Source organism: Rhododendron vialii, chromosome 7a (assembly GCF_030253575.1).
Source record: "Rhododendron vialii isolate Sample 1 chromosome 7a, ASM3025357v1".
NCBI lineage: Eukaryota > Viridiplantae > Streptophyta > Magnoliopsida > Ericales > Ericaceae > Rhododendron > Rhododendron vialii.
In genome coordinates, this window is record NC_080563.1 from 2,198,445 (window position 1) to 2,222,673 (window position 24,229).

Here is a 24,229-nt window from a genome sequence, read left to right on the forward strand (position 1 = left end):
ACCGCAAGATTTGTAGAAGTTTTTGTTGATCTATTTCAACGGGTATTGGCTTAGAATAGAGGCCCGCTTCAAAACCCAATTCAATCCAATAAGCCCAAGAGGCCTGCTTCAAAACCCAATTTCTCACTAGTAGCCCAACGCCTGCTTCCACGATGGCGCGAATACTAGTCACGCTTTCTAAATTTTGCGGCCAGGTGCAGTTATCAGCGTCCAAGAGCAGTTAACCGCGGCCAAGTGTAATTATCCGCGGCTATCTTTTACTGACAAAACCGTGTTCCGTAACCACGCCTATTCACTGGTGCTGGGGGTTTGGGAAACAAAACCGTATTTCAGAAAGTTTTGCGACAATCTCTCCCTATATTGGCTTCTCTGCGCTTTTTCCCACCTCACCGCACCGCAAGGTTCGTCTCTCTCTCTCTCACACACACACACACACAAATACACACATTCTTGCCTTTCTCGTAAATCTGGCATATCGAGGGTTCTGACTGTTGAATTTGTTCGAATCGTCTTCGTCATTGTCTTATCACTTTTGCATTTGGGCTGGTTTGTAGACTTTGTTCCTTGTTCTCTTTCATTTTAAATTTGAACGCTTACTTTCCAGGTGGTTATTGATTTTCATTGCTTTCGTTCTTAGAATTCTTTCCTTCTTATTAACAAATGTACGGTGGCCATGGTAAGCTAAGACTGAAGTTCAATATCAATGCTATAGTAGCATGCCTTTGGATACCATGACCTTGAAACTTTCCTTTGTCTTAAATCTGAAAAGATAATTTCTTTCAGGGAGAAACAAGGCAGGTTAAACCTCTTTGTAACAGATATCCATCGGTCAAATGCAAAATGGATTTGAGATCCTCCAATACATCAAAAAGTAATTTAAGTTGGACATCATGTCTAAGATTATTGTCTAATTCAACTACCAGTCGTCGTTTTCCCAGTCTTTCCTCAAGTCCATTCCAATCAATTGGCAAGAATGTTAACAGAAATTGTCAATTTGGCAAGCAAAGCTAGTGTTGAAATTCTATTTCTCTTCTAAAATATTTTGATTAGTTATTTGGGGGTAAAAATACCAATTAACAATTGGAAATAAGAAGACTTGATGGAGGTATAATGCATTTAGATGTGTTTGTAGTGTATTGATTCCGAATCTTTGCAGTGGATGGAGGTGGTGTTAGAGCTAAAAGATGCGGACGATTGGATTTATAGAGGGGAAGGAGCTGCCAATCTTGTTCTTGCTTACTCCGGATCCTCTCCTACGTTTGTGTGTTCATTTATGCTTCACTCTTATGATGATTTTGTTGTGTCTCTTCATGTCATTTTATATTGTAGAATAATTTAACTGGGCATTTTTTCGAACTCCAAAAGTAAAGCAAACAAGTTCTTCCGAGAATTGGGATTTTTCTTTTGAAGAATTGTTTGTATTTGCAAAAGCATCATTGTATTCTGTAAAACTTGAATTTTAGAATGAGAGTGTTCCTTCAACTGTTTTAAAATGGAGAGAAAACTGGTTAGATTAAGTGGGTCATAGGAGAGGCCATAGTAACATGCTTCATTACAAAGACATTGCAATATACCTAAATTTGTTACTTACAACATTTGCTTTGATTTTGAGTAGGTTGGAAAGGTACTACGCATACAAAAGGCTCCTAGGATTGAATCTCCCCGAAACGGATATGATAGTGAGGATAGTCATTCAGCTCTGACGAATGATGAGTGCCTTCTGTGGAGAGAAACTGAAGACCTTGTATCCGCACCAACCAGGGAAATAGCAGAGCAACTGTATGTACAGCATGTTATCAGTCCACTGTTAGGTTATGACCATGTTGATGCTGGGGTATGTTTCTGCACCAATGCACGATTTTGCTACACCCTTCCTTTTTAGTATGTATTTGCAGCCAATGTTGCAGTATTTTAGTGAGAGGACATGGAACGTATGTGATTGGCTTGTATCATGTTCTGAGGAAGTTTTACTTTGTGATTGCAGCAACTGTTCTCATGTCATTGTTCAAATATTTGTTCTGGATTTGATATTGTGGGATTATATTTACGCCCTCATGGAACTAAATCATGATGTACTATCCTTATAAAAAAAACGGGTTGCATAATCGCAAAGCTGCATGTAGACATATTGTTGGTGGCCAACACACAACTATCCAGTGGCCCAGTTTGTTGTCCGTTCAGGCAAGAAATTGGAAAGGGCTTAAAGATTGTGGTCTATGCTGGGGCAGTCACTTGGACAGGTCTCTCTATGAAAATGTTGAATGACACTGCGCAAACATTTTTGTTTTCCTGAAAACCTCCGTAGGAACATCTTAGAAATTTACAGCATCATCGACTTGCTGACTGTTGCTTCCTCTCTATCTGGCAGAATCGTGTCTTTTTGTCCAAGGAATTTCTCAAGGCGGTTGAAAAGAATATCCTTTCCCAGCGTCCTTCTCAGCGAGTTGATGCAGCCATGGTCAACGCTCAATGTGATTTTGCGCTTCTTATGTCTGATCATTCAGTTTTTCCGTATGGTAACTGTATCTTCCAGTCTCTCTTTTTTCAAGGTTTTATTTATTTATTTTTATTTATCACGAGAGTGTCCTTGGCACGTGGCTTCACCCTGGTTAATCCATTTGCTATGTGTGGTCCTCCCTGTCCCACATATATGGTTTTACCATAATGGAATGACCTCGTTGAATTAATTTTCTTGGAGATATTGTGTTCAAGTCACCCTTTACATTGTGTTTTTCTTTGTGTATGCATATTTGTATCTCTACATGCAAGGTGGTTTACACGTGTGTTCGATGGCTCATATGCATTTCCTAACCAAATTTTTTTTGGGACAATCGACAACTGAACAATAGATAGAGAAAATAGTTAATTTGATTTGTAAAAGTAATAAATTCCCCTCTCTTATCCAGATATATATTTTGTCTTGTTTTTTATTACCTTTTTTCCCCCCTCTGAGAGCTGTATTGTCTTATACTTCTTTTTACCCAGGTAATCTCCAAGGGAAATTCTGCATATCTGTTGAGATAAAGGTGCTTTCCCTCGATCACGTTGTGGTTGGACTCTTGTCTCGAGTCTTTTCACACTGTTCTTCCCCATAAAAGGCTATTTACTGTTCTTTTTGCTTGTTTTTCTTGTTGTTTCTCAAATGCAGCCAAATTGTGGATTTCTTCCAGTTTCAAGATTTATATCGGAAGAAAATGACATAAAAAAGAGTATAACTCGGTTTTAAATGCACCAGTCAATAAAATTGCATCAAAGAGAGGTATTTTTGTTGCTATGATTTCTTATTTTCTTTTTGTCTCCGGCGATGCTATAACTGGAGTGATCTCTCAATTCAAGTCCATAGCTAAATCGCCATTCATGCTGCCATGCATACATTCGGTTGAATGGGTATCCATTGGGTCCTTGTGAGCTTGATTTCATCCAAGAATATAATGCAATCCAACAATCTATTTATCTTTCACTTTTGTCTTTGCTGAAAATGTTTGTTTTCTCTTAGATATCAGAAATAAGCGAATACAATCCACTGGATTTGTTCTCTGGATCCAAGGACAGAATGCATAAAGCAATCAAGGCTCTGTTTGTTACCCCTCAGAACAATTTTCGTGTTTTCTTGAATGGTTCTCTCATACTTGGGGGCTTGGGTGGTGGGGCAGACAGTACTAGTTGTATGATTGGTAAAGCATTTGAGAATGTACTCAATGGGGTTATTCAGGCAGACGGTTGCCAACGAACATTGAATTTCTTGCATCTTGTTACTGAAGCTATTTCCGGATCAGGGTTACTGGATCAGCTTCTCGAAGTCCAGAAGCTTGATAACATTGACATAGAAGGGGCAATTCATGCATATTACAATTTAGTTTGTCAGCCTTGTATTGCATGTAGAGATCTGGGTGGTGAAAAACTGTCAGCTAGATATACAAATTTGCACTCAATGTCTTCGGACGAGAGCTTAAAGATTGTGAGGGACTATTTGATAGCTGCAACTGCGAAGGACTTGAGCTTGATGATCAGTTTTAGAACCAGGGAAGATCGGGATGTGGAACTCCACATAATGGTGTATTTCTCGACTCAACCAACCAAAGTTTTGATACAACGTATGCAGCCTAACCGCATATATGGTTTAGTTTCTAGCTTGTGGGTCTGGTGTCAAGCAAATTCAGAGGTGTTAGGGAGTCATATGACAATTAAATACCATTCTGAAAGGATTTTTTGAAGGTTTGAGATTACAATTTTCCAGGAAAGAGAGCATCCATCTTAAAAATTTGACATTCGAATTAATTTGAAACTACTTGTTCTAACCAAAAGCATTAAAAATAAAGCAGAAAGTTTCAAATGATTTATGGAGTTTACTAAATTGTCTCAATAAGTTAAATGAGGTTGAATCTATTGGATTGACCTATCATGCTCTCACTGAGTACTTCGACACATTAGTAAGATTCTCTGCCATTCAAAATTTTAGTATTTCCCATAAACATCTTTTCTTGACATGAATATAGCTCATAGAATTATGAATGCTAGGAATCTTTTATTGATCTGGATATGAAACCTTTGAAGAAGATGGAACTTTACTATGAACGGGACCAGCAGATAGTCAGCTGCTACTCTCAGATGTAGAAAAGAGAGGATGATTCAGGAAAGGCTGCAAGCTTTGGGGGTTAAGGAATTGCATGTGGAGATCAATCCAACCCTGTGAAGATGCTTCTCATGCTAGAGACCCTTCTGGTAATACATAGTAGTGTAAGAGTCTCTTTCTGAATCTGTGTCTTTAGTTTTTGCGCATGCTCTTGTGGTGTGTTGGAAATGCTGCCGGAGTTATCTGACTTTTTCCTTGACGTATAGATCATTGTTTCAGCCTAACATCTGTATAAACTCGGAACAATGAATATAGACAACTTGTAAGACTTGGGAAGCCAAGGATTACTCCCTCACCCTGAAGCTGATCTGGTTATACCTTATAACGATTGACTTGGGAATAGTAGCCGGTCAAGCTGGGCACTGAGCCTTCAGTTATTCACTAATATGTACATGGAGCCATTTTCTTTCCTTCTGTTGCTCCCTAATTCGGTATGAATCCCTGCTTGAACAAATATAACATAAGTCTGAAATCATGTTGGAGTATATGTTCAGGGCATGCAGCCTACATTGACTCACTGATCAGTAGAAAACAGTGACAATTTACCATTTCTCATGTACGAAGTCTCAGACTTCCTGATGAAAATACCCCAATCTCATGCATGTATTATTTTCTCTGCTTCCCATGTTCTTGATTGAGTTGATCATTGCAGACATGCAATTGATTTGGCCATTTCATGTAGGACTATCTTTACGCAGCAAAAGCCATCCGGATGCTACAGAATGTCAGATGCTCCAGCAACGATGTGATTCCTCCAACTTCCTCCACCACATTAACGAGTGTATCTATGGTCTCCAACATCACAACTGTTAATTTTACGCCTTTTTACTTTGTTGTTTTTTTCTTTTGGTTTTCTTGTTTTTGTTCAAACCTTCTGGGTCCTTTGTATTACAGTATCTATTGTCTTTTAGGCCTGTGGGCCGCAATTCGTATAATATAATTTTATCAATAGAAGTTGCGTTTCCTTGAAAAAAATATTTCCTGAATCTCACCTTCCTAAAACTCCATGTTGCTGTAGAAATCTCAAGCTTTCAATCAGCTTGAGAGTTTGATTGACTCTCAAGGTGGAGGGATCCTTTAATTTCTCTTTTTGTTCCCAACAGAAATAACGAATGAAATTTTAGTCTATCTACCTTATAAATAGCATGGAGGATGAGCTTTATGTGGTACTCTGATTAAAAGGAAAGTTGAGGTTCCTCCGGATTATCCTTTTATGTGGCAATTCATTAGAAACTATGGAGCATTTGTTCTTTCAGTAGTGCTCCTTTGCTAAGAGGTTGTGGAGGGCCTCTTATTTGGGGTTTGATTTTGAGGTTGGGATTCCGGTGTCAGTTTACGGAGCGGATGAATGATTGGATTAAGAGTGCTCCAAATATAGATGTGATTCGGGGTTCGGGGATTCTTTTGCTTTCGGGTTACTTGGTGTGCTCGAAATGATGCTTTGTTTACCTTAGATTTGTTTGGTACGGGTGTTGCTTTAATCCGTTATGCAGGATTGCGGAGCAGTTGCAGATCATGTATGAGGAGTTGCTCATAAACAATACTCCTCTATGATTATTATTATTGTTTGTTCAAACTCCTCATGCACGATTAGGGTAGGTTTGGAAGTTTCGAAATGGGCGTTCGATAACAATGTGCTGGAGATCTACATTCACACGGATTGTGCCCTTTTTATTAAAGGGCTTAGGAATTCTCGGAAGGTTATGTCCAGCTTACACACAACTCTTTTGGACTTTTGTCGCTTATGTCTAATGAAAGCTTCTAGGCAGACTGTTATTGCTGCTCATAATATTGCGAGGACAGCTTTATTAACTGTATAATATTGTTATTTTGTTATTAATATATATGGGTTAGTATTGCTAACAGACTAGCTTCAACTGTGGATACTAGTACTTGGTTATGTTGATAAACATTGAAAAAAGAACCACCAACTTGTTTTTTTTTTTTTGGTAAAAAAAAAAAAAACCAATGTAAAAAGAGAAGGGCCAACTGGCCACTGGGCATCATAGGAAAACTTCAACTCATGAATTAAACACTCTTGAATCAAGATTCATATGGAAAAACACAAGAGCAATCAAGAAACTAATATAACAGTTTCGGATTCAGGGCAAAACTATCAGGAATAAAAAACAGTAAAGTTAAAGGTACAACAGGCTGTGCACAGCCTGTTGTACCTGTAGCAGCATTCAATAAAAAATGATTTGATAGAGACCCAATTGAAAAGGTTCTGAGCTTCATCTTCATTCATGGCTAAACGATTTCTACAGCTCAACTTCATCTTCGAGAATGGCTACACGCTGATCAGGTTAGAGTTTCTCTCTGTTTTTTTTTTTTTGGTCAAAAAGGATTTTAGGCTGAGTTTTTTCTATATAAAAAAAGAGAGAGGTTTTTTCGTCTTTACTCAATTTTTTCCGCATTTGTTAGTTTGCGTGAAATTTTTGTAAACTATGAATTCGTTTCGACGAGATAAGTCGAAAAAGTAGAAAATCATGTCGAAACTAAAATATTTTTTAAAAAATCCATAAAAAAGGTCAAAGATGAACTTTTTGAATTTTTTCTTGTCTTTTTTCTATAATAATATTAAGTTCTGGTCATAACTTTTTAGTTCATTGAAACGAAGCAATAATTCACAAAAAAACTTTGATGCTAAACTACTAACGCAAAACAATATTGAATAAAGACAAAAAAATATTGAATAAAGACAAAAAAATAGGGGAGTGATTTTGCCACTCTCCCACAAAAAAAAAGGAAAAAATTAATCTTGTAAAAGTATAAAATTCAAAAAAAAAGAGCCCGGAAATATTTTGGGTCGATTGGAAGATTTCTAATATTTTTTTGGGGAATTTTTAGGTCGGTCCTAAAAATTAGGTTTGGACTTAATTTAGTCCTGCACAATTATTTATATTTTTTATTTCAACCATGCCCCTTCACTTGCAGCAGCGCACTGAACTAGAGAGCATTTAGTATAGAAAAATTATCCAATGCTCCATGAGTATTGGTGCACCATTAAAACATTGTTTAAATTTCAAAAAGTAATATCTTTTGTTGTAGCTATTCATTTTAAAAAAAAATTATATTTTTGGAACCTATTCGACAATATCTACCAAACAAGATCCATATTGAATATGAAATTATGTAAAATTAAAAAAAATATCATTTTCTATGAGAACTCTCTATGAGAACTGTTTCTATGATAATTGTCTCCATGAGAACTGTCTATGAGAATTATTTCTACGAGAACCGTTCCTATGAAAACTGTCTTTATGAAAATTGTTTCTGACAAAAATATCCTTGGCTATGTGAACTGGCTATGAGAATTGTCAATTCTCATAGTCAGTTCTATGAGAATTATATGAAATAACTATGTGAACTAAAAAATACATAGTTCAAATAGTCTTACCACACACTTAAATAGACAGTTCTCATAGAAAATACACAGTTTTCATGTATAATACTCAATTCTCATAGAAAATACACAGTTCTCATAGATAGTTGTCATGAACAATATACAGTTCTCATAAAAAATATACAATTCTCTTAGAAAAATACACAGTTCTTATAGAAAAATACACAGTTCTCATAGAAAAATACAATATTTCTATAGAAAATACACAGTTCTCATAGACAGTTCTCATAGAAAAATACAATGTTCTCATATAAAATACACAGTTCTCATAGACAATTCTTACCCTAGCTATGTGAACTGGTTATGAGAACTGTCAATTCTCATAGTCAGTTCTATGAGAACTATGTGAAAATGACTATATGAACTGAAAATATACAATTCAAATAGTCTCACCATACACTTAATACACAATTCTCATAAAAAAATATGTAATTGTCATAGAAAATACACAGTTCTCATGGACAATACTCAATTCTCATAGAAAATACACAGTTCTCATAGATAGTTGTCATGAACAATATACAGTTCTCATAAAAAATATACAATTCTCTTAGAAAAATACACAGTTCTTATAGAAAAATACACAGTTCTCATAGAAAAATACAATATTTCTATAGAAAATACACAGTTCTCATAGACAGTTCTCATAGAAAAATACAATGTTCTCATATAAAATACACAGTTCTCATAGACAATTCTTACCCTAGCTATGTGAACTGGTTATGAGAACTGTCAATTCTCATAGTCAGTTCTATGAGAACTATGTGAAAATGACTATATGAACTGAAAATATACAATTCAAATAGTCTCACCATACACTTAATACACAATTCTCATAAAAAAATATGTAATTGTCATAGAAAATACACAGTTCTCATGGACAATACTCAATTCTCATAGAAAATACACAGTTCTCATAGAAAAATACAATGTTCCAATAGAAAATACACGGTTCTCATAGACGGTTCTCATAGACAGTTCTCATATATAATGCACAGTTCTCATAGAAAAATACAATGCTCTCATATAAAGTACACAGTTCTCATAAACAGCTCTCACAGAAAATACACTGTTCTCATAAAAAAAATACACAATTCTCATAGAAAAATATACAGTTCTCACAACTCTCAAATATAACAGATTCATTGACTTGTAGTCAAACACCACCTTAGAATTCAAAAATCAACAAATTAACTTAGAAAACTTAAAGACATCAGAAGAAAACAACATCATCTGAATTATCCCACGTGCCTTGCATACAATCACTGAATCACTTAATCACAGCACCTCAATCAGCAATCAATACGACTTCCAAAACTTCTGCTACATCACCAACAACTCCAAGGATCCCTCTGACGATTTCGACAATGATCTGAGTAGACAATCAAGACCTACCAACTCAACTTCAACCTAGAAACCACCGGAACCCTCGATGATCCGACACTTAAGTAGTTGGAGTGGCCTCGATGCGGTGTTGCGCACTTAATCAACGGCTCAACCTCCATGAACGCCGAAAAAGGAAGAACTTCACCGCCACCGTAGAAGCACTGATCTCACCTACGTGTTTTTTTCAACTGGAATCTTAGATTTCCCCAACTCAGCTGACGGCGGTGGTCCATTAGGAGAGAGAGAGAGAGAGAGAGAGAGAGAGAGAGAGAGAGAGAGAGAGAGAGAGAGAGAGAGAGAGAGACAGAGAGAGAGAGAATTTCTTAAGATGGGTTTCGGTCGGTCGTCTTAAGAGACAAAGAGGAAGAATGGCGAGATGGAATTGACGATGTGGAATAAAAAGGGCAAACAAGTCAGGAGATAATATATCCGAGCCTATACAGGTTTGGAAATAATATTCAGGGTTGGGATCAAACCGAGCCTAAAAATCAGGACCGGCCTCTAATTTTCCATATATATATATTTTTTTGTTTTTGGATCTATTTCAATGAGTTTGGGCTTAAAATAGAGGCAGACCAATAAGTCAAGCTCAATTCAACCCAATAAAAGCCCAAGAGGCCCGCTTCAACTGGAAGCCCGATGGCGGGTATGCAAGTCACGGTTTCAAAATTACGCGGCTAGAAGTAATTATGAGCGTCTAAAAATAATCAATTATAAGCGGCCAAAGTAGTGTAACGCGGCCAAAATGGAAGGAATGAATCTTAAAAAACTCGTGTCCCGTAACCACGTCTATTCACTGGTGTTGGCCTGCTGGGGTTGGAGAGACAGAACCGTATATCACAAAGTTTTGCGCCAATCTCTCCCTAAATCGGCACCGCAAAGTTCCTCTCTCTCTCTCTCTCTCTCTCTCTCTCTCTCTCTCTCACACGCACACACGCACACACTCAAATACTCCTACACCATATAGGTCTCTCTCTTTTTCTTTCAATTTGGTTTATCGTGGTATGCAAAGCTAGTGTTGAAATTCTATTTCTTTGATTAGTTTACGTCGATTCTCGCAAATTGCCGCCTTGAAAGATTTAGGGGTAAAAATACCAATTAACAATAGAAAATAAGAAGACTTGATGGAGGTATAATGCATTTAGATGTGTTTGTAGTATATTGATTCTGAATCTTTGCAGCGGATAGAGGTGGTGTTAGAGCTAAAAGATGCGGACGATTGGGTTTATAGAGGGGAAGGAGCTGCCAATCTTATTCTTGCTTACTCCGGATCCTCTCCTACGTTTGTGTGTTCATTTATGCTTCACTCTTATGATGATTTCGTTGTGTCTCTTCATGTCATTTTTTTTATATTGTAGAATAATTTAACTGAGCATTTTTTCGAACTCCAAAAGTAAAGCAAACAAGTTCTTCCTTCTGAGAATTGGGATTTTTCTTTTGAAGAATTGTTTGTATTATTTGCAAAAGCATCTTTGTACTTGGTAAATGAACTTGAATTTTAGAATGTGAGTGTTCCTTCAACCGTTTTAAAATGGAGAGAAAATGGGCTACATAAAGTGGGTCATAGGGAAGGCCATAGTAACATGCTTCATTACAAAGACGTTGCAATATACCTACGTTTGTTACTTACGACATTTCCTTTGATTTTGAGTAGGTTGGAATGGTACTACGCATACAAAATGCTCCTAGGATTGAATCTCCCAGAAACGGATATGATAGCGAGGATAGTCATTCAGCTCTGATGAATGATGAGTGCCTTCTGTGGAGAGAAACTGAAGACCTTGTATTAGCACCAACCAGGGAAATAGCCGAGCAACTGTATGTACAGCATGTTATCAGTCCACTGTAAGGTTATGAACATGTTGATGATGGGGTATGTTGTTGTACCAATGCATGATTTTGTTGCACACCCTTCCTTTTTATGTATTTGCAGAGCAGTGTTTTAATGAGAGGACATGAAACGTATGTGATTGGCTTGTAGCCTATTCGGGGGAAGTTTTACATTGTGCTTGTAGCAGCCATTATCACGTCATTGTTCAAGTATTCGTTCTGGGATTATGTTTTCGCCCTCATGGAACTAAATCTTGATGGACTATCCTTAAATGAATATGTGTTGTATAATTCAAAAGCTGCATATAAACATACTGTTGGTTACCAATACGCAACTATCCTTTTGCCCTGTTTGTGGTCCATTCAGGCAAAAGCAATTGGAAGGGGCTCAAAGATTGTGTTGTATGCTTGGGCAGTCACTTGGACAGGTCTCTCTATGAAAATGTCAAACGAGACTGCGCAGACATTTTTTATTTCCTGATAACCTCCATGGGAACATCTTAACAATTTACAGCATCATCGAGGTACTGACTGTTGCTTCGTCCATATCTGGCAGATTCGTGTCTTTTTGTCCAAGGAATTTCTGGAGGTGGCTGAAAAGAATATCCTTTCTCAGCATCCTTCTCGGGGAGTTGATGCTGCCATGGTCAACACTATGTGATTTTGCGCTTCTTGTGTCCGATCATTCAGTTTTTCCTTATGGTAATCACCGTCTTCTATTTACAAAAAAATAAATAGAAATCAGTGTGTCCTAATTCCTTGCAAATAATATCTTCTGTTTGCAGCATGGCAACTGTATCTTCCAGTCTCTCTTTTTTCATGTTTTTTTTTTCTTTTTATCTCGAGAGTGTCGTTGGCAAGCGCTTACCAAACCAAACTGAGCCTTATGTCCCAATCACTTGGGGTCGGCTACATGAATCTAGTGTTCTAAAACAAGGAATTAATCGTCGATTAATCACCGATTAATAGCTGATGGGGCCTATCGGATTAGGTCCGAGTTACGATTAATTGCCAATTACTAATTAATATGCACCGATTAATTATCGATTAATCCGATTAATCGCTCAAAGGTGGCCGACCACCCGACTAGTGTCTAGCAACTTTTAGAACATTGCATGAATCATTTTTCTCCATTGAGCTCTGTCCAGGGCCACTTGTTCACACAAACTTACTATATTCGTATCGTTGCGCACCACAACATCTATTGTCAATTTAGGTCTACCCTTTCCCGTAGCATTGCTACCCAAACCTATCCTATCCGCTCTCTTAACTACTGCATCTCCTGGTCTACGGTAGACAATGCTCAAACCACCTTAGCCTATTTTCCCTCAACTTCTCATCTATGGGTGCTACACCTACCATCTCACGAACTGTTTCATTTCTAATCCTGTCTCGTCTAGTCTTACTACACATCCACCTCAACATTCTCATTTTTGCTACACTCATCTTGTTCTCCTATTGTCCTTGGCACGTGCTTCACCTTGGTTAATCCATTGTGGTCCTCCCTGCCCCACATGTATGGTTTTAATTGAATGTACGGCTTTACCAATTACGGAATAACCTTGTGGAATTAATTTTCTCGGAGATGGTTCAAGTATCCCTTTGAATTATGTTTTTCTTTGTGTACACATATTTGTATCTCCACATGCAAGGTGGGTTACATGTGTATTGGATGGCTCATATGCATTTCCTTACAAATTTTTTGGGACAATCAATGACTTAACAATAGATAGAGAAAATAGTTAGTTTGGTTTGTAAAAGTAATAAATTTCCCTCTCTTAATCCAGATATCTATATTGGCTTGTTTCTTAATACATTTTTTCTTAATCCAGATATCTATTATCGTATACTTCTTTTCCCCCAGGTAGTCTCAAAGGGAAATCCTGCTTGTCTATTGAGATAAATGTTCTTTCCCTCAATCACGTTGTGTTGTCACTCGTCTTGAGTCTTTTCACATTGTTCTTCCCCATTACAGGCTAGTATATGATTACTGTTCTTTTCACTTGATTTTCTTATTGTTTCTCAAATGCAGCCAAAATGTGGAATTCTTCCAGTTTCAAGATTTATATCGGAAGAAAGTGACATAAAAAAGTGTGTAACTCGTTTTGAAATGCACCAGCCATTAAAATTGCATCGGAGAGGTATTTTTGTTGCTATAATTTCTTATTTCGTTTTGTCTTGGGTGAAGCTAGAATGGGAGTGATCTCTCAATTCAAGATCATAGCTAAATCGGCATTCATGCTGCCATGGATACCAGCGGTTGAATTGGGAATCCATTGTGTCCTTGATTTTATCCAAGAATATGATGCAATCCAATCATGTATTACCATGAAGTTGGTTTTTCATTACATGTGGTCTTCTCAACTGGTTTAGTAATTATTTCCTTGTTCCACTGCCAAATGGAATGGCATTTACTGTTTGTGTTGGGTAGGGGAAGAAGGCAATGGAGACACATCGCGGTTGGTGGCATGAGGGATCTGTCGGTGGTTCCAGTACTAGCAAGGGCTACATGCTAAGCTGTTAAAAAAAAGAAGAAGGGCTACATGCTAAAATCCAACGGGGTTCAACTTTAATTGCACCTTAGGTGAGATTTGGTATCTCTTTACTTGGTTCATGTAATCCCTTTCTTGCTTACATGGGCAACGTGCCTTTGAAATTTTTGGCTAGGTTTATGCACAGTGCATTCCTTTTATTCATGATACAGTAATGTCCATGATGCTTGATGACTAGGTTGGAGAGAAACTAACCAAAACAATAAAAAAGGCAGATAAGAGTTTGCCAGAATGGCAATAGAGCAGAATGTCCATAATGTCGAGAGTACCGAAATGTATTTGAGCCGCGACCAATGTGATTTTTCTGGCAAGACTGAATGGATTTTGAATCCCATTAACAAGTGCTAACCATGAGTTTGGTCCAGTGCTAATGAGCATTTGGTTACCACGGCTATTTATACTACCAGAAGTCGTAACAATAAGGTAATTACTCAGAGTGGAGACCAAACAAACTATATTTGGAAACCAAAACTAACAAAATTAAAAGGCTGATAGGAACATGCCTAAATAAGCGGCATTAAAAGAGAAATTCCTAAAACAAATATAATTCCTAAAATAAAGTTTTCATATATTCTATATTTCTATATTATAAAACAGAGCGGTTTCCTTTAAAAATGTCTAAACATACAAACATAGATGCATCTGCAGCCGTTCGATCATACTTAGTGATAAAGTTATAGCCATTGGATCAAAGGAATGAAGCGCTTTCTCTCTTCCTATAAATTACTCTCATTAAGGCATTGTATTCAAAACCACCCATTATGGCATTATTCAAATGAAAATGAAAATCATATATAACATTTGTACAAAACCGAAATTAAAGCCACCGAGAGTACCGAAATCAAAGCCAACATTCCTTTTCCTATTCGAAAACTCTATGGACACCGACCATGGCATTGACAGTACATGGTGCCCACTCTGGGTCCTGCACGGATGATCCGACCCGTTCAATAATTTAAAAAAATAACAACGAGTGGACCCGTGAAAAATCAGCTCCATCCGATATGTGTAAGTGTTTGATCAAATCTTCACATTTTTGAAAAATTGGAAAAAAATTGGATGAAAATGAGAAGATTGGATCGAGCATTTATACGGATGGAGCTGATTTTTCAGATTACTACTTAGTTAAGCTAGCTACTTGAGAAAGATCGCTTCTCGAAATAGCATAAGTGATCACTGAACCTTCTGGCTCTATCTTGCTATCCTGGACCGAGTGGCTTAAGGCTGTATTCACTGGCTCCGGTTTCGGCTTATTCTATTTCGGTTGAGGTGGTAAACCCCGCGCCCCTTCTTTTGTCAATCAGTTTCGTTTTCAACTCCGATGCTAGCTTTCCAATAGCTGCTTCCTCCGTCGAGTTGGCCAAGTTTTTATTTTAAAATTATTGAACGGCTCAGATCATCCATGCGGATCCAGAGTGGGCCCCGCGAATGGTCGGTACGTACGATTTGTGTACTTGGATCAGTATCTGTAGCATCCTCCTTTCCTATTTCTAGGCTATCAAACGTACATCATGGAAATTACCGAAAGTAGAATTTTTTATACATCATTCATATGATTTTCACATTTTTCTTCTTTACTTTCTCTAACTCTCCCCTCCCTCTCTCTTGGGAAGTTCAATACCACCAAAATTTACTTCGCCGAAACCATCGAGGTGAGTTCTTCCATTATTTTTTGTATATTTGCTACCCATTTCATTTTTATTAAGATTATAGCATAGTTGAATTTGCTGGATACGGGTTGGTATATTGCACGCAAGTTTATTATTAATTTTCATGTTGTGATTGTTTGAGCCGTATGTTGCACGCGAGTTAAATATTTGTTTTTGTGTGCTGATTGTTCGAGCTGTGCCTTCAGGCACGGGCATACATTAGTATTTGATATCTCAGAACGGTTTCCCGCTGATTGGGTTGGAGTTTATCTCTTCTTTTTTTTGTCAAAAAAGATTTTAGGCTGAGTTTTCATAAAAAAAAAGAATATTTGAGTTTGTAATTTTTTTTTTCTTTATTAAAAAAATTCACATTTGTTAGTTTGTAATTTTTTTAAAATTATTAATTGGTCTCAACGAGATGAGTTGAAAAATTGAAAAATTATGCCCAAATTCAATTATTTTTGAAAAAATCCAAAAAAAGTCCAAAAATTCAAACTTTGTGGATTTTTTCTTGGCTTTTTTTTAATAATATTTGAGTTTGGATCATGACTTTTTAGTTCTTTGATTTGTCTCGTCGAAATGAACCATTAATTTTATAAAAAAAACATTGACGCAAAACTAACTAGCGCGAAAGAAAATTAAATAAAGACGAAATAAAATTAGAAAAACATTAATTTTGTAAAAGTGTGAATCCCCGAAAGAAGCCCGGAATTTTTTTTGGGCCGTCCGGAAGATTTTTAGAAGTTTTATTTAGATCTATTTCAATGGAGTTCGGCTTATAATAGAAGCGGGCCAACTGGCCAAGCCCAATTCAATACAAAAAAGCCCAGGAGGCCCCCGCTTCAAAACAAAACACAATAACTCACTTGAAGCCCAACGTCTGCTACCAGGATGGCGCGTATACTAGTCACGCTTTCCAAAAGTAGCGGCCAGATGTAGTTATAAGCGGCCACTAGCAATTATCCGCGGCCAAGTGTAATTAGCCGCGGGTAAAGTTTACGAACAAAACTGGCGCGTATACTAGTCACGCTTTCCAAAAATAGCGGCCAGGTGTAGTTATGAGCGGCCATTAGCAATTATCCGCGGCCAAGTGTAATTAGCCGCGGGTAAAGTTTACGAACAAAACCGTGTTCCGTAACCACGCCTATTTACTGGTGTTGGGGTCGGGGAAACATAACCGTATTTCAGAAAGTTTTGCGCCACTCTCTCCCTACAGCACCGCAAGGTTCGTCTCTCTCTCTCTCTCACACACACACACACACACAAGTACACACATTCTTGCCTTTCTTGTAAAACTGGCATAGTTAGGGTTCAGACTGTTCAATTTGTTCGAATCGTCTTCGTCATTGTCTTATTACTTTTGCATTTGGGCTGGTTGGTAGACTTTGTTCCTTGTTCTCTTTCATTTTAATTTGAACACTTACTTTCCAGGTGATTATTGATTTTCGTTCTTAGAATTCTTTCCTTATTAACAAATGTATCGCCACGGCATGCTAAGACTAAAGTTCAATATCAATGTTATAGTAGCAAGCCTTTGGATACCATGACCTTGAAACCTTCTTCGTCTTTAATCTGAAAAGATAATTTCTTCAAGGGAGAAAAAAGTTTGTAATTGGCAAGAATGTTAACAGATATTGACAATTTGGAAACTTACAGCTCGTTTGGATTGAGAGATTTCGAGAGAAAAGAAAAGAAATGGAGGGAGAAGTGTTTCTTTCGCATGTTTGGATGATTAAAATGGCAAGAGAGGGTGAGAAATGGGGAGAATGAGAAACCCCTTACTTGCCCATTTCATTTCTCACCAGTTGTGGCGAGATTCCGTGAGAAAGGAACCGAGTTGCCAATTTTGACCCCAAAGTCTTCTTCGTGCGTCCGTTGGGCCCACTGAGAGAAGTTCAACTGCATATAGGTCTCTCTTTTTTCTTGGTTCATTGTGGTAACTGGTAAGAAAAGCTAGTGCTGAAATTCTATTTCTTTGATTAGCTTTCGTCGATTCTTGCAAATTGCCGCCTCAAAAGATTTGGGGGTAAAAAATACCAATTAACAATAGGAAATAAGAAGTCTTGATGGAGGTATAATTAGATGTGTTTGTAGTTTATTGATTCCAAATCTTTGCAGTGGATGGAGGTGGTGTTAGAGCTAAAAGATGCGGATGATTGGATTTATAGAGGGGAAGGAGCTGCCAATCTTGTTCTTGCCTACTCCGGATCCTCTCCTACATTTGTGCGTTCATTTATGCTTCACTCTTATGATGGTTTCTTGTGTCTCTTCATGTCATTTTTCATTGCAGAATAATTTAACTGAGCATTTTTTCCAACTCCAAAAGTAAAGCAAACAAGTTCTTCCTTCTGAGAATTGGGATTATTCTTTTGACGAATTGTTTGTATTTGCAAAAGCATCTTAGTACTCGGTATATGAACTTGAATTTTAGAATGAGAGTGTTCCTTCAATAGTTTTAAAATGGAGAGAAAACGGGTGAGATAAAGTGGGTCATAGGGGAGGCCATAGTAACATGCTTCATTACAAAGACGTTGAAATATACCTACATTTGTTACTTATGACATTTGCTTTGATTTCGAGTAGGTTGGAAAGGTACTGCTCATACAAAAGGCTCCTAGGATTGAATCTCCCAGAAACGGATATGATAGCGAGGATGGTCATTCAGCTCTGATGAATGATGAGTGCCTTCTGTGGAGAGAAACTGAAGACCTTGTATCAGCACCAACCAGGGAAATAGGAAAGCAACTGTATGTACAGCATGTTATCAGTCCACTGTTAGGTTATGAACATGTTGATGCTGGGGTCTGTTTCTGTACCAATGCATGATTTTGCTACACCCTTCCTTTTTAGTATGTATTTGCAGCCAATTTTGCAGTGTTTTAGTGAGAGGACATGGAACATATGTGATTGGCTTGTAGCATGTTCTGAGGAAGTTTTACTTTGTGCTTGTAGCAGCCATTCTCATGCATTGTTCAAGTATTCGTTCTGGATTTGATATTGTGGGATTATATTTACGCCCTCATGGAACTAAATCATGGTATACTATCCTTATAAAAAAAACGGGTCTATCCTTGAACAAAAATGGGTTGCATAATTGCAAAGTTGCATATAGACATATTGTTGGTGGCCATTACACAACTATCCTTTGGCCAAGTTTGTGGTCCGTTCAGGTAAGAAATTGGAAATGGCTCAAAGATTGTGTTGTATTTGTCACTTGGACAGGTCTCTCTACGAAAATGTTGAATGAAACTGCGCAAACATTTTTGTTTTTCTAATAACCTCCGCGGGAACATCTTAGATATTTACAGCATCATCGAATTGCTGACTGTTGCTTCCTCCGTATCTGGCAGATTCGTGTCTTTTTGTCCAAGGAATTTCTGGAGGCGGTTGAAAAGAATATCCTTTCCCAGCGTCCTTCTCAGCGAGTTGATGCAGCCATGGTCAACGCTCAATGTGATATTGCACTTCTTATGTCCGATTCCGTATGGTAATCATTGCATCCTGTATACCAAAGAAGAAATAAAAAAAAAAAGTGTGTCCTGAGTCCTTGCAAATAATATCTTCTGTTTGCAGCATGGCAACTGTATCGTCCAGTCTCTCTTTTTTCATGTTTTTTTTTTTATCACGAGAGTGTCCTTGGCAGGTGGTTTCACCCTGGTTAATCCATTTGCTATGTGTGGTCCTCCATGTCCCACATATATGGTTTTACCATAACAGAATGACCTTGTAGAATTAATTTTCTTGGAGATATTGGGTTCAAGTGACCCTTTACATTGTGTTTTTCTTTGTGTATGCATATTTGTATCTCTACATGCAAGGTGGGGTTACACGTGTGTTTGATGGCTCATATGCATTTCCTTACAAATTTTTTTTTTTTTGGACAATCGACTAATAGATAGAGAACATAGTTAATTTGATTTGTCAAAGTAATAAATCCCCTCTCTTATCCAGATATCTATTTTGTCTTGTTTCTTAATACTTTTTTTTTTTTCTTTTTCCCTGAGAGTTGTATTTTCGAATACTTCTTTTCCCCCAGGTAATCTCCAAGAGGAATTCTGCATATCTATTGAGATAAAGGTGCTTTCCCTTGATCCCGTCGGGGTTGGACTCTTGTCTTGAGTCTTTTCACATTGTTCTTCCCAATAACAGGCTATTTACTGTTCTTTTTGCTTGTTTTTCTTGTTGTTTCTCAAATGCAGCCAAAATGTGGATTTCTTCCGGTTCCAAGATTTATATCGGAAGAAAATGACATAAAAAAGAGTATAACTCGTTTTTAAATGCACCAGTCAATAAAATTGCATCAAAGAGAGGTATTTTTGTTGCTATGATTTCTTATTTTCTTTTGTCTCGGGTGATGCTATAATTGGAGTGATCTCTCAATTCAAGTCCATAGCTAAATCGGCATTAATGCTGCCATGCATACCTTCGGTTGAATGGGAATCCGTTGTGTCCTTGTGAGCTTGATTTCATCCAAGAATATAATGCAATCCAATAATCAATTTATCTTTCACTTCTGTCTTTGATGAAATTTTTTGTTTTCTCTTAGATATCAGAAAGAAGCGAATACAATCCACTGGATTTTATGTGGCAATTCATTGGAAACTATAGATCATTTGTTCTTTCAGTAGTGCTCCTTTGCTAAGAGGTTGTGGAGGGCCTCTTATTTGGGGTTTGATTAAGAGTGCTCCAAATATAGATGTGGTTTGGGGTTCGGGGATTTTTTTGCTTTCGGGTTACTTGGTGTGCTCGAAACGATGCTTTGTTTACCTCAGATTTGTTTGGTGTGGGTGTTGCTTTAATCCGTTTTGCAGGATTGTGGAGCAGTTGCAGACCATGTATGAGGAGTTGCACAAAAACATATGATTATTATTATTGTTGTTCAAACTCCCCATTTGAGATCAGGGCAGGTTTGGAAGTTTTGAAATGGGCGTTAGATCACAATGTGCTAGAGATCTACATTCACACGGATTGTGCCCTTTTAATCCGTTTTGCGCCAATCTCTCCCTACATCGGCACCACAAAGTTCGTCTCTCTCTCTCTCTCTCTCTCACACACGCACACACACAAATACTCCTACACCATAAAGGTCTCTCTCTTTTTCTTTCAATTTGGTTCATCGTGGTACGCAAAGCTAGTGTTGAAATTCTATTTCTTAGATTAGATTTCGTCGATTCTCGCAAATTGCCGCCTCGAAAGATTTGGGTGTAAAAATACCAATTAACAATAGGAAATAAGAAGACTTGATGGAGGTATAATGCATTTAGATGTGTTTGTACTTTGTAGTGTATTGATTCCGAATCTTTGCAGTGGATGGAGGTGGTGTTAGAGCTAAAAGATGCGGACAATTGGATTTATAGAGGGGAAGGAGCTGCCAATCTTGTTCTTGCTTACTCCGGATCCTTTCCTACGTTTGTGTGCTCATTTATGCTTCACACTTATGATGATTTCGTTGTGTCTCTTCATGTCATTTTTCATTGTAGAATAATTTAACTGAGCATTTTTTCGAACTCCAAAAGTAAAGCAAACAAGTTCTTCCTTCTGAGAATTGGGATTTTTCTCTTGAAGAATTGTTTGTATTATTTGCAAAAGCATCTTTGTACTTGGTAAATGAACTTGAATTTTTGAATGTGAGTGTTCCTTCAACCGTTTTAAAATGGAGAGAAAACGGGCTAGATAAAGTGGGTCCTATGGGAGGCCATAGTAACATGCTTCATTACAAAGACGTTGAAATATACCTACATTTGTTACTTACGACATTTCCTTTGATTTTGAGTAGGTTGGAAAGGTACTACGCATACAAAAGGCTCCTAGGATTGAATCTCCCAGAAACGGATTTGATAGCGAGGATAGTCATTCAGCTCTGACGAATGATGAGTGCCTTCTGTGGAGAGAAACTGAAGACCTTGTATCAGCACCAACCAGGGAAATAGCAGAGCAATTGTATGTACAACATGTTATCAGTCCACTGTAAGGTTATGAACATGTTGATGATGGGGTATGTTGTTGTCCAATGCATGATTTTGTTACACACCCTTCCTTTTTATGTATTTGCAGTCAATTTAGCGGTGTTTTAATGAGAGGACATGAACCGTATGTGATTGGCTTGTAGCCTATTCGGGGGAAGTTTTACTTTGTGCTTGTAGCAGCCATTATCATGTCATTGTTCAAGTATTCGTTCGGGGATTATGTTTCGCCCTCATGGCACTAAATCTTGATGGACTATCCTTAAATGAATATGTGTTGCATAATTGCAAAGCTGCATATAGACATATTGTTGGTTACCAATACACAACTATCCTTTGGCCCTGTTTATGGTCCATTCAGGCAAGTAATTGGAAGGGGGCTCAAAGATTGTGTTGTATGCTTGGGCAGTCACCTGGACAGGTCTCTCTATTAAAATGTCAAATGAGACTGCACAGACATTTTTGTTTTCCTGATAACCTCCATGGGTTCGAACATCTTGACAATTTACAACATCATTGAGTTGCTGACTGTTGCTTCCTCCTTATCTGGCAGATTCGTGTCTTTTTGTCCAAGGAATTTCTGGAGGTGGCTGAAAAGAATATCCTTCCCAGCGTCCTCGGCGAGTTGATGCTGCCATGGTCAACACTCTATGTGATTTTGCTCTTCTTATGTCCGATCATTCAGTTTTTCCTTATGGTAATCACCGTCTTCTATTTACAAAAAATAAATAGAAATCAGTGTGTCCTAAGTCCTTGCAAATAATATCTTCTGTTTGCAGCATGGCAACTGTATCTTCCAGTCTCTCTTTTTTCATGTTATTTTTTTTCTTTTTATCTCGAGAGTATCCTTGGCACGCGCTTTACCTTGGTTAATCCATTGTGGTCCTCCCTGCCCCACATATATGGTTTTATTTGAATGTACGGCTTTACCAATTACGGAATAACCTTGTGGAATTAATTTTCTCGGAGATGGTTCAAGTATCCCTTTGAATTTTATTTTTCTTTGTGTATGCATATTTCGTACTTGTATCTCTACATGCAAGGTGGGTTATACGTGTATTGGATGGCTCATATGCATTTCCTTGCAAAATTTTTGGGGCAATCAATGACTTAACAATAGATAGAGAAAATAGTAAGTTTGGTTTGTAAAAGTAATAAATTTCCCTCTCTTAATCCAGATATCTATTTTGGCTTGTTTCTTAATACATTTTGGCTTGTTGGAAATGCTGCTGGAGTTATCTGACTTAGTCCTTGACGTATAGATCATCATTTCGGCCTAACATCCAATTTTATTGGTGGCATCAGAACAGGAGGCCTTACCAATGATTGCTTCAAAAACTCAAAAGCCTTCTGATGTTCTTTTTCCCATTTAAAATCTTTCTGAGACTTTAACTTCAAAAGTGGGGAAAAAGCAAGAGTTTTTCCAGATAAATTGGAGATAAATCTCCTGAGAAAATTTACCTATCCTAAAAACTGTTGGAGTTCTTGTTTATTTGTTGGAGGCTGTGCTTCTATTATAGCTTTAGCCTTATCTTTATCAACCTCAATCCCTCTCTTATGAACCAGAAATCCCAAGAAATTTCCAGCAGTAACTCCAAAAGCGCATTTCATTGCATTCATTTTCAACTTGTATTGTCTCATCCTCATCAAGACTTGCCTTAAGTAGTCTATATGCTCATCAAATGTATGTGATTTTACTACTATGTCATAAATGTAAACTTCCATAAACCTTCCAATTAGGTCATGAAAAATCACATTCATTGTTCTTTGATAAGTCGCCCCTGCATTTTTTAATCCAAATGCCATAACAATCCATTCAAACAATCCAATATATCCTGGACATCTAAATGCAGTTTTGTGTGTATCCCTGCTTGAACAAATGTAACATAAGTCTGAAATCCTGTTGGAGGTGTTGTTCAGGGCCTGCAGCATGCATTGACTCACTTGTCCTTAGAAAACAGTGACAATTTATCATTTCTCTTGTACAAAGTCTCAGACTTCCGAATGAAAAGTACCCCATTCTCATACATGCATTATTTTCTCTGCTTCCCATGTTCTTGATTGAGTAGATCATTGCATACATCCAATTGACTTGGCCATTTCATGCAGGACTATCATTATGCAAAAACCATCTGGATGCTCCAAAATGCCAGATGTCGAGAGAAACCTTCTGATAGACATCTCCCTTTTTTGGTCTGAAGCGACCATGATTTAAATGGTTCCAAGTCATTGGGCTTAATACGGCTATTTGTTCTGTCAGGTCACACCGTGAAGTTGGTTTTTCATTACATGTGGTCTTCTCAACTGGTTTAGTAATGATTTCCTTGTTCCACTGCCAAATGGAATGGCATTTACTGTTTGTGTTGGCTAAGGGTAGAAGGCAATGGAGACACATTGCGGTTGGTGGCATGAGGGATCTGTCGGTGGTTCCAGTACTAGCAAGGGCTACATGCTAAGCTGTTTAAAAAAAAAGGGCTACATACTAAAATCCAACGGGGTTCAACTTTAATTGCACCTCAGGTGAGATATGGTATTTCTTTACTTGGTTCGTGCAATCTCTTTCTTGCTTACATGGGCAACGTGTCTTTGAAATTTTGGGCTAGGTTTATGCACAATGCATTCCTTTTATTCATGATACAGTAATGTCCATGATGCTTGATGACTAGGTTGGAGAGAAACTAACCAAAAATAAAAGGCAGATAAGAGTTTGCCATAATGGCAATAGAGCAGAATATCCATAATGTTGAGAGTACCGAAATGTATTTGAGCCGCGACCCTTGTGATTTTTCTGGCAAGACTGAATGGATTTT

At 37.6% G+C, this 24,229-nt stretch overlaps 4 protein-coding genes across 5 annotated transcripts in view; all 4 read left to right on the top strand.

Moving 5' to 3' along the window:
• LOC131333939 (inositol-pentakisphosphate 2-kinase-like) overlaps nt 1-24,229 on the top strand; it is a 52,251-nt gene that overhangs the window by 27,138 nt on the left and 884 nt on the right. Inside the window, exons 4-9 of one of the 2 annotated variants that reach the window (XM_058368782.1) lie at nt 1,157-1,261; nt 1,616-1,834; nt 2,369-2,516; nt 2,986-3,026; nt 3,497-4,722; nt 23,529-23,939. In XM_058368782.1, coding sequence (XP_058224765.1) covers nt 1,160-1,261; nt 1,616-1,834; nt 2,369-2,516; nt 2,986-3,026; nt 3,497-4,213 — 1,227 coding nt within the window. In that variant the 5' untranslated portion in view covers nt 1,157-1,159 and the 3' untranslated portion in view covers nt 4,214-4,722; nt 23,529-23,939. The remainder of the gene's footprint in view (nt 1-1,156; nt 1,262-1,615; nt 1,835-2,368; nt 2,517-2,985; nt 3,027-3,496; nt 4,723-23,528; nt 23,940-24,229) is intronic. The other variant, XM_058368783.1, reaches the window with a different exon arrangement.
• Nucleotides 10,327-13,566, top strand: LOC131333944 (uncharacterized). Its single transcript, XM_058368789.1, has 4 exons — nt 10,327-10,711; nt 11,080-11,243; nt 11,812-11,957; nt 13,288-13,566. Exons 2-4 carry the CDS (start codon nt 11,086-11,088, stop codon nt 13,335-13,337), a joined length of 354 nt encoding a protein of 117 aa, XP_058224772.1. The 5' UTR covers nt 10,327-10,711; nt 11,080-11,085; the 3' UTR covers nt 13,338-13,566.
• Nucleotides 16,732-20,026, top strand: LOC131333943 (inositol-pentakisphosphate 2-kinase-like). Its single transcript, XM_058368788.1, has 4 exons — nt 16,732-17,679; nt 18,040-18,258; nt 18,807-18,943; nt 20,003-20,026. Coding segments are annotated over exons 1-4 (459 nt in total). The 5' UTR covers nt 16,732-17,577; the 3' UTR covers nt 20,004-20,026.
• On the top strand, nt 20,481-21,965 carry LOC131333946 (inositol-pentakisphosphate 2-kinase-like). The gene is made up of 2 exons (XM_058368792.1): nt 20,481-20,868; nt 21,233-21,965. Exons 1-2 carry the CDS (start codon nt 20,767-20,769, stop codon nt 21,425-21,427), a joined length of 297 nt encoding a protein of 98 aa, XP_058224775.1. The 5' UTR covers nt 20,481-20,766; the 3' UTR covers nt 21,428-21,965.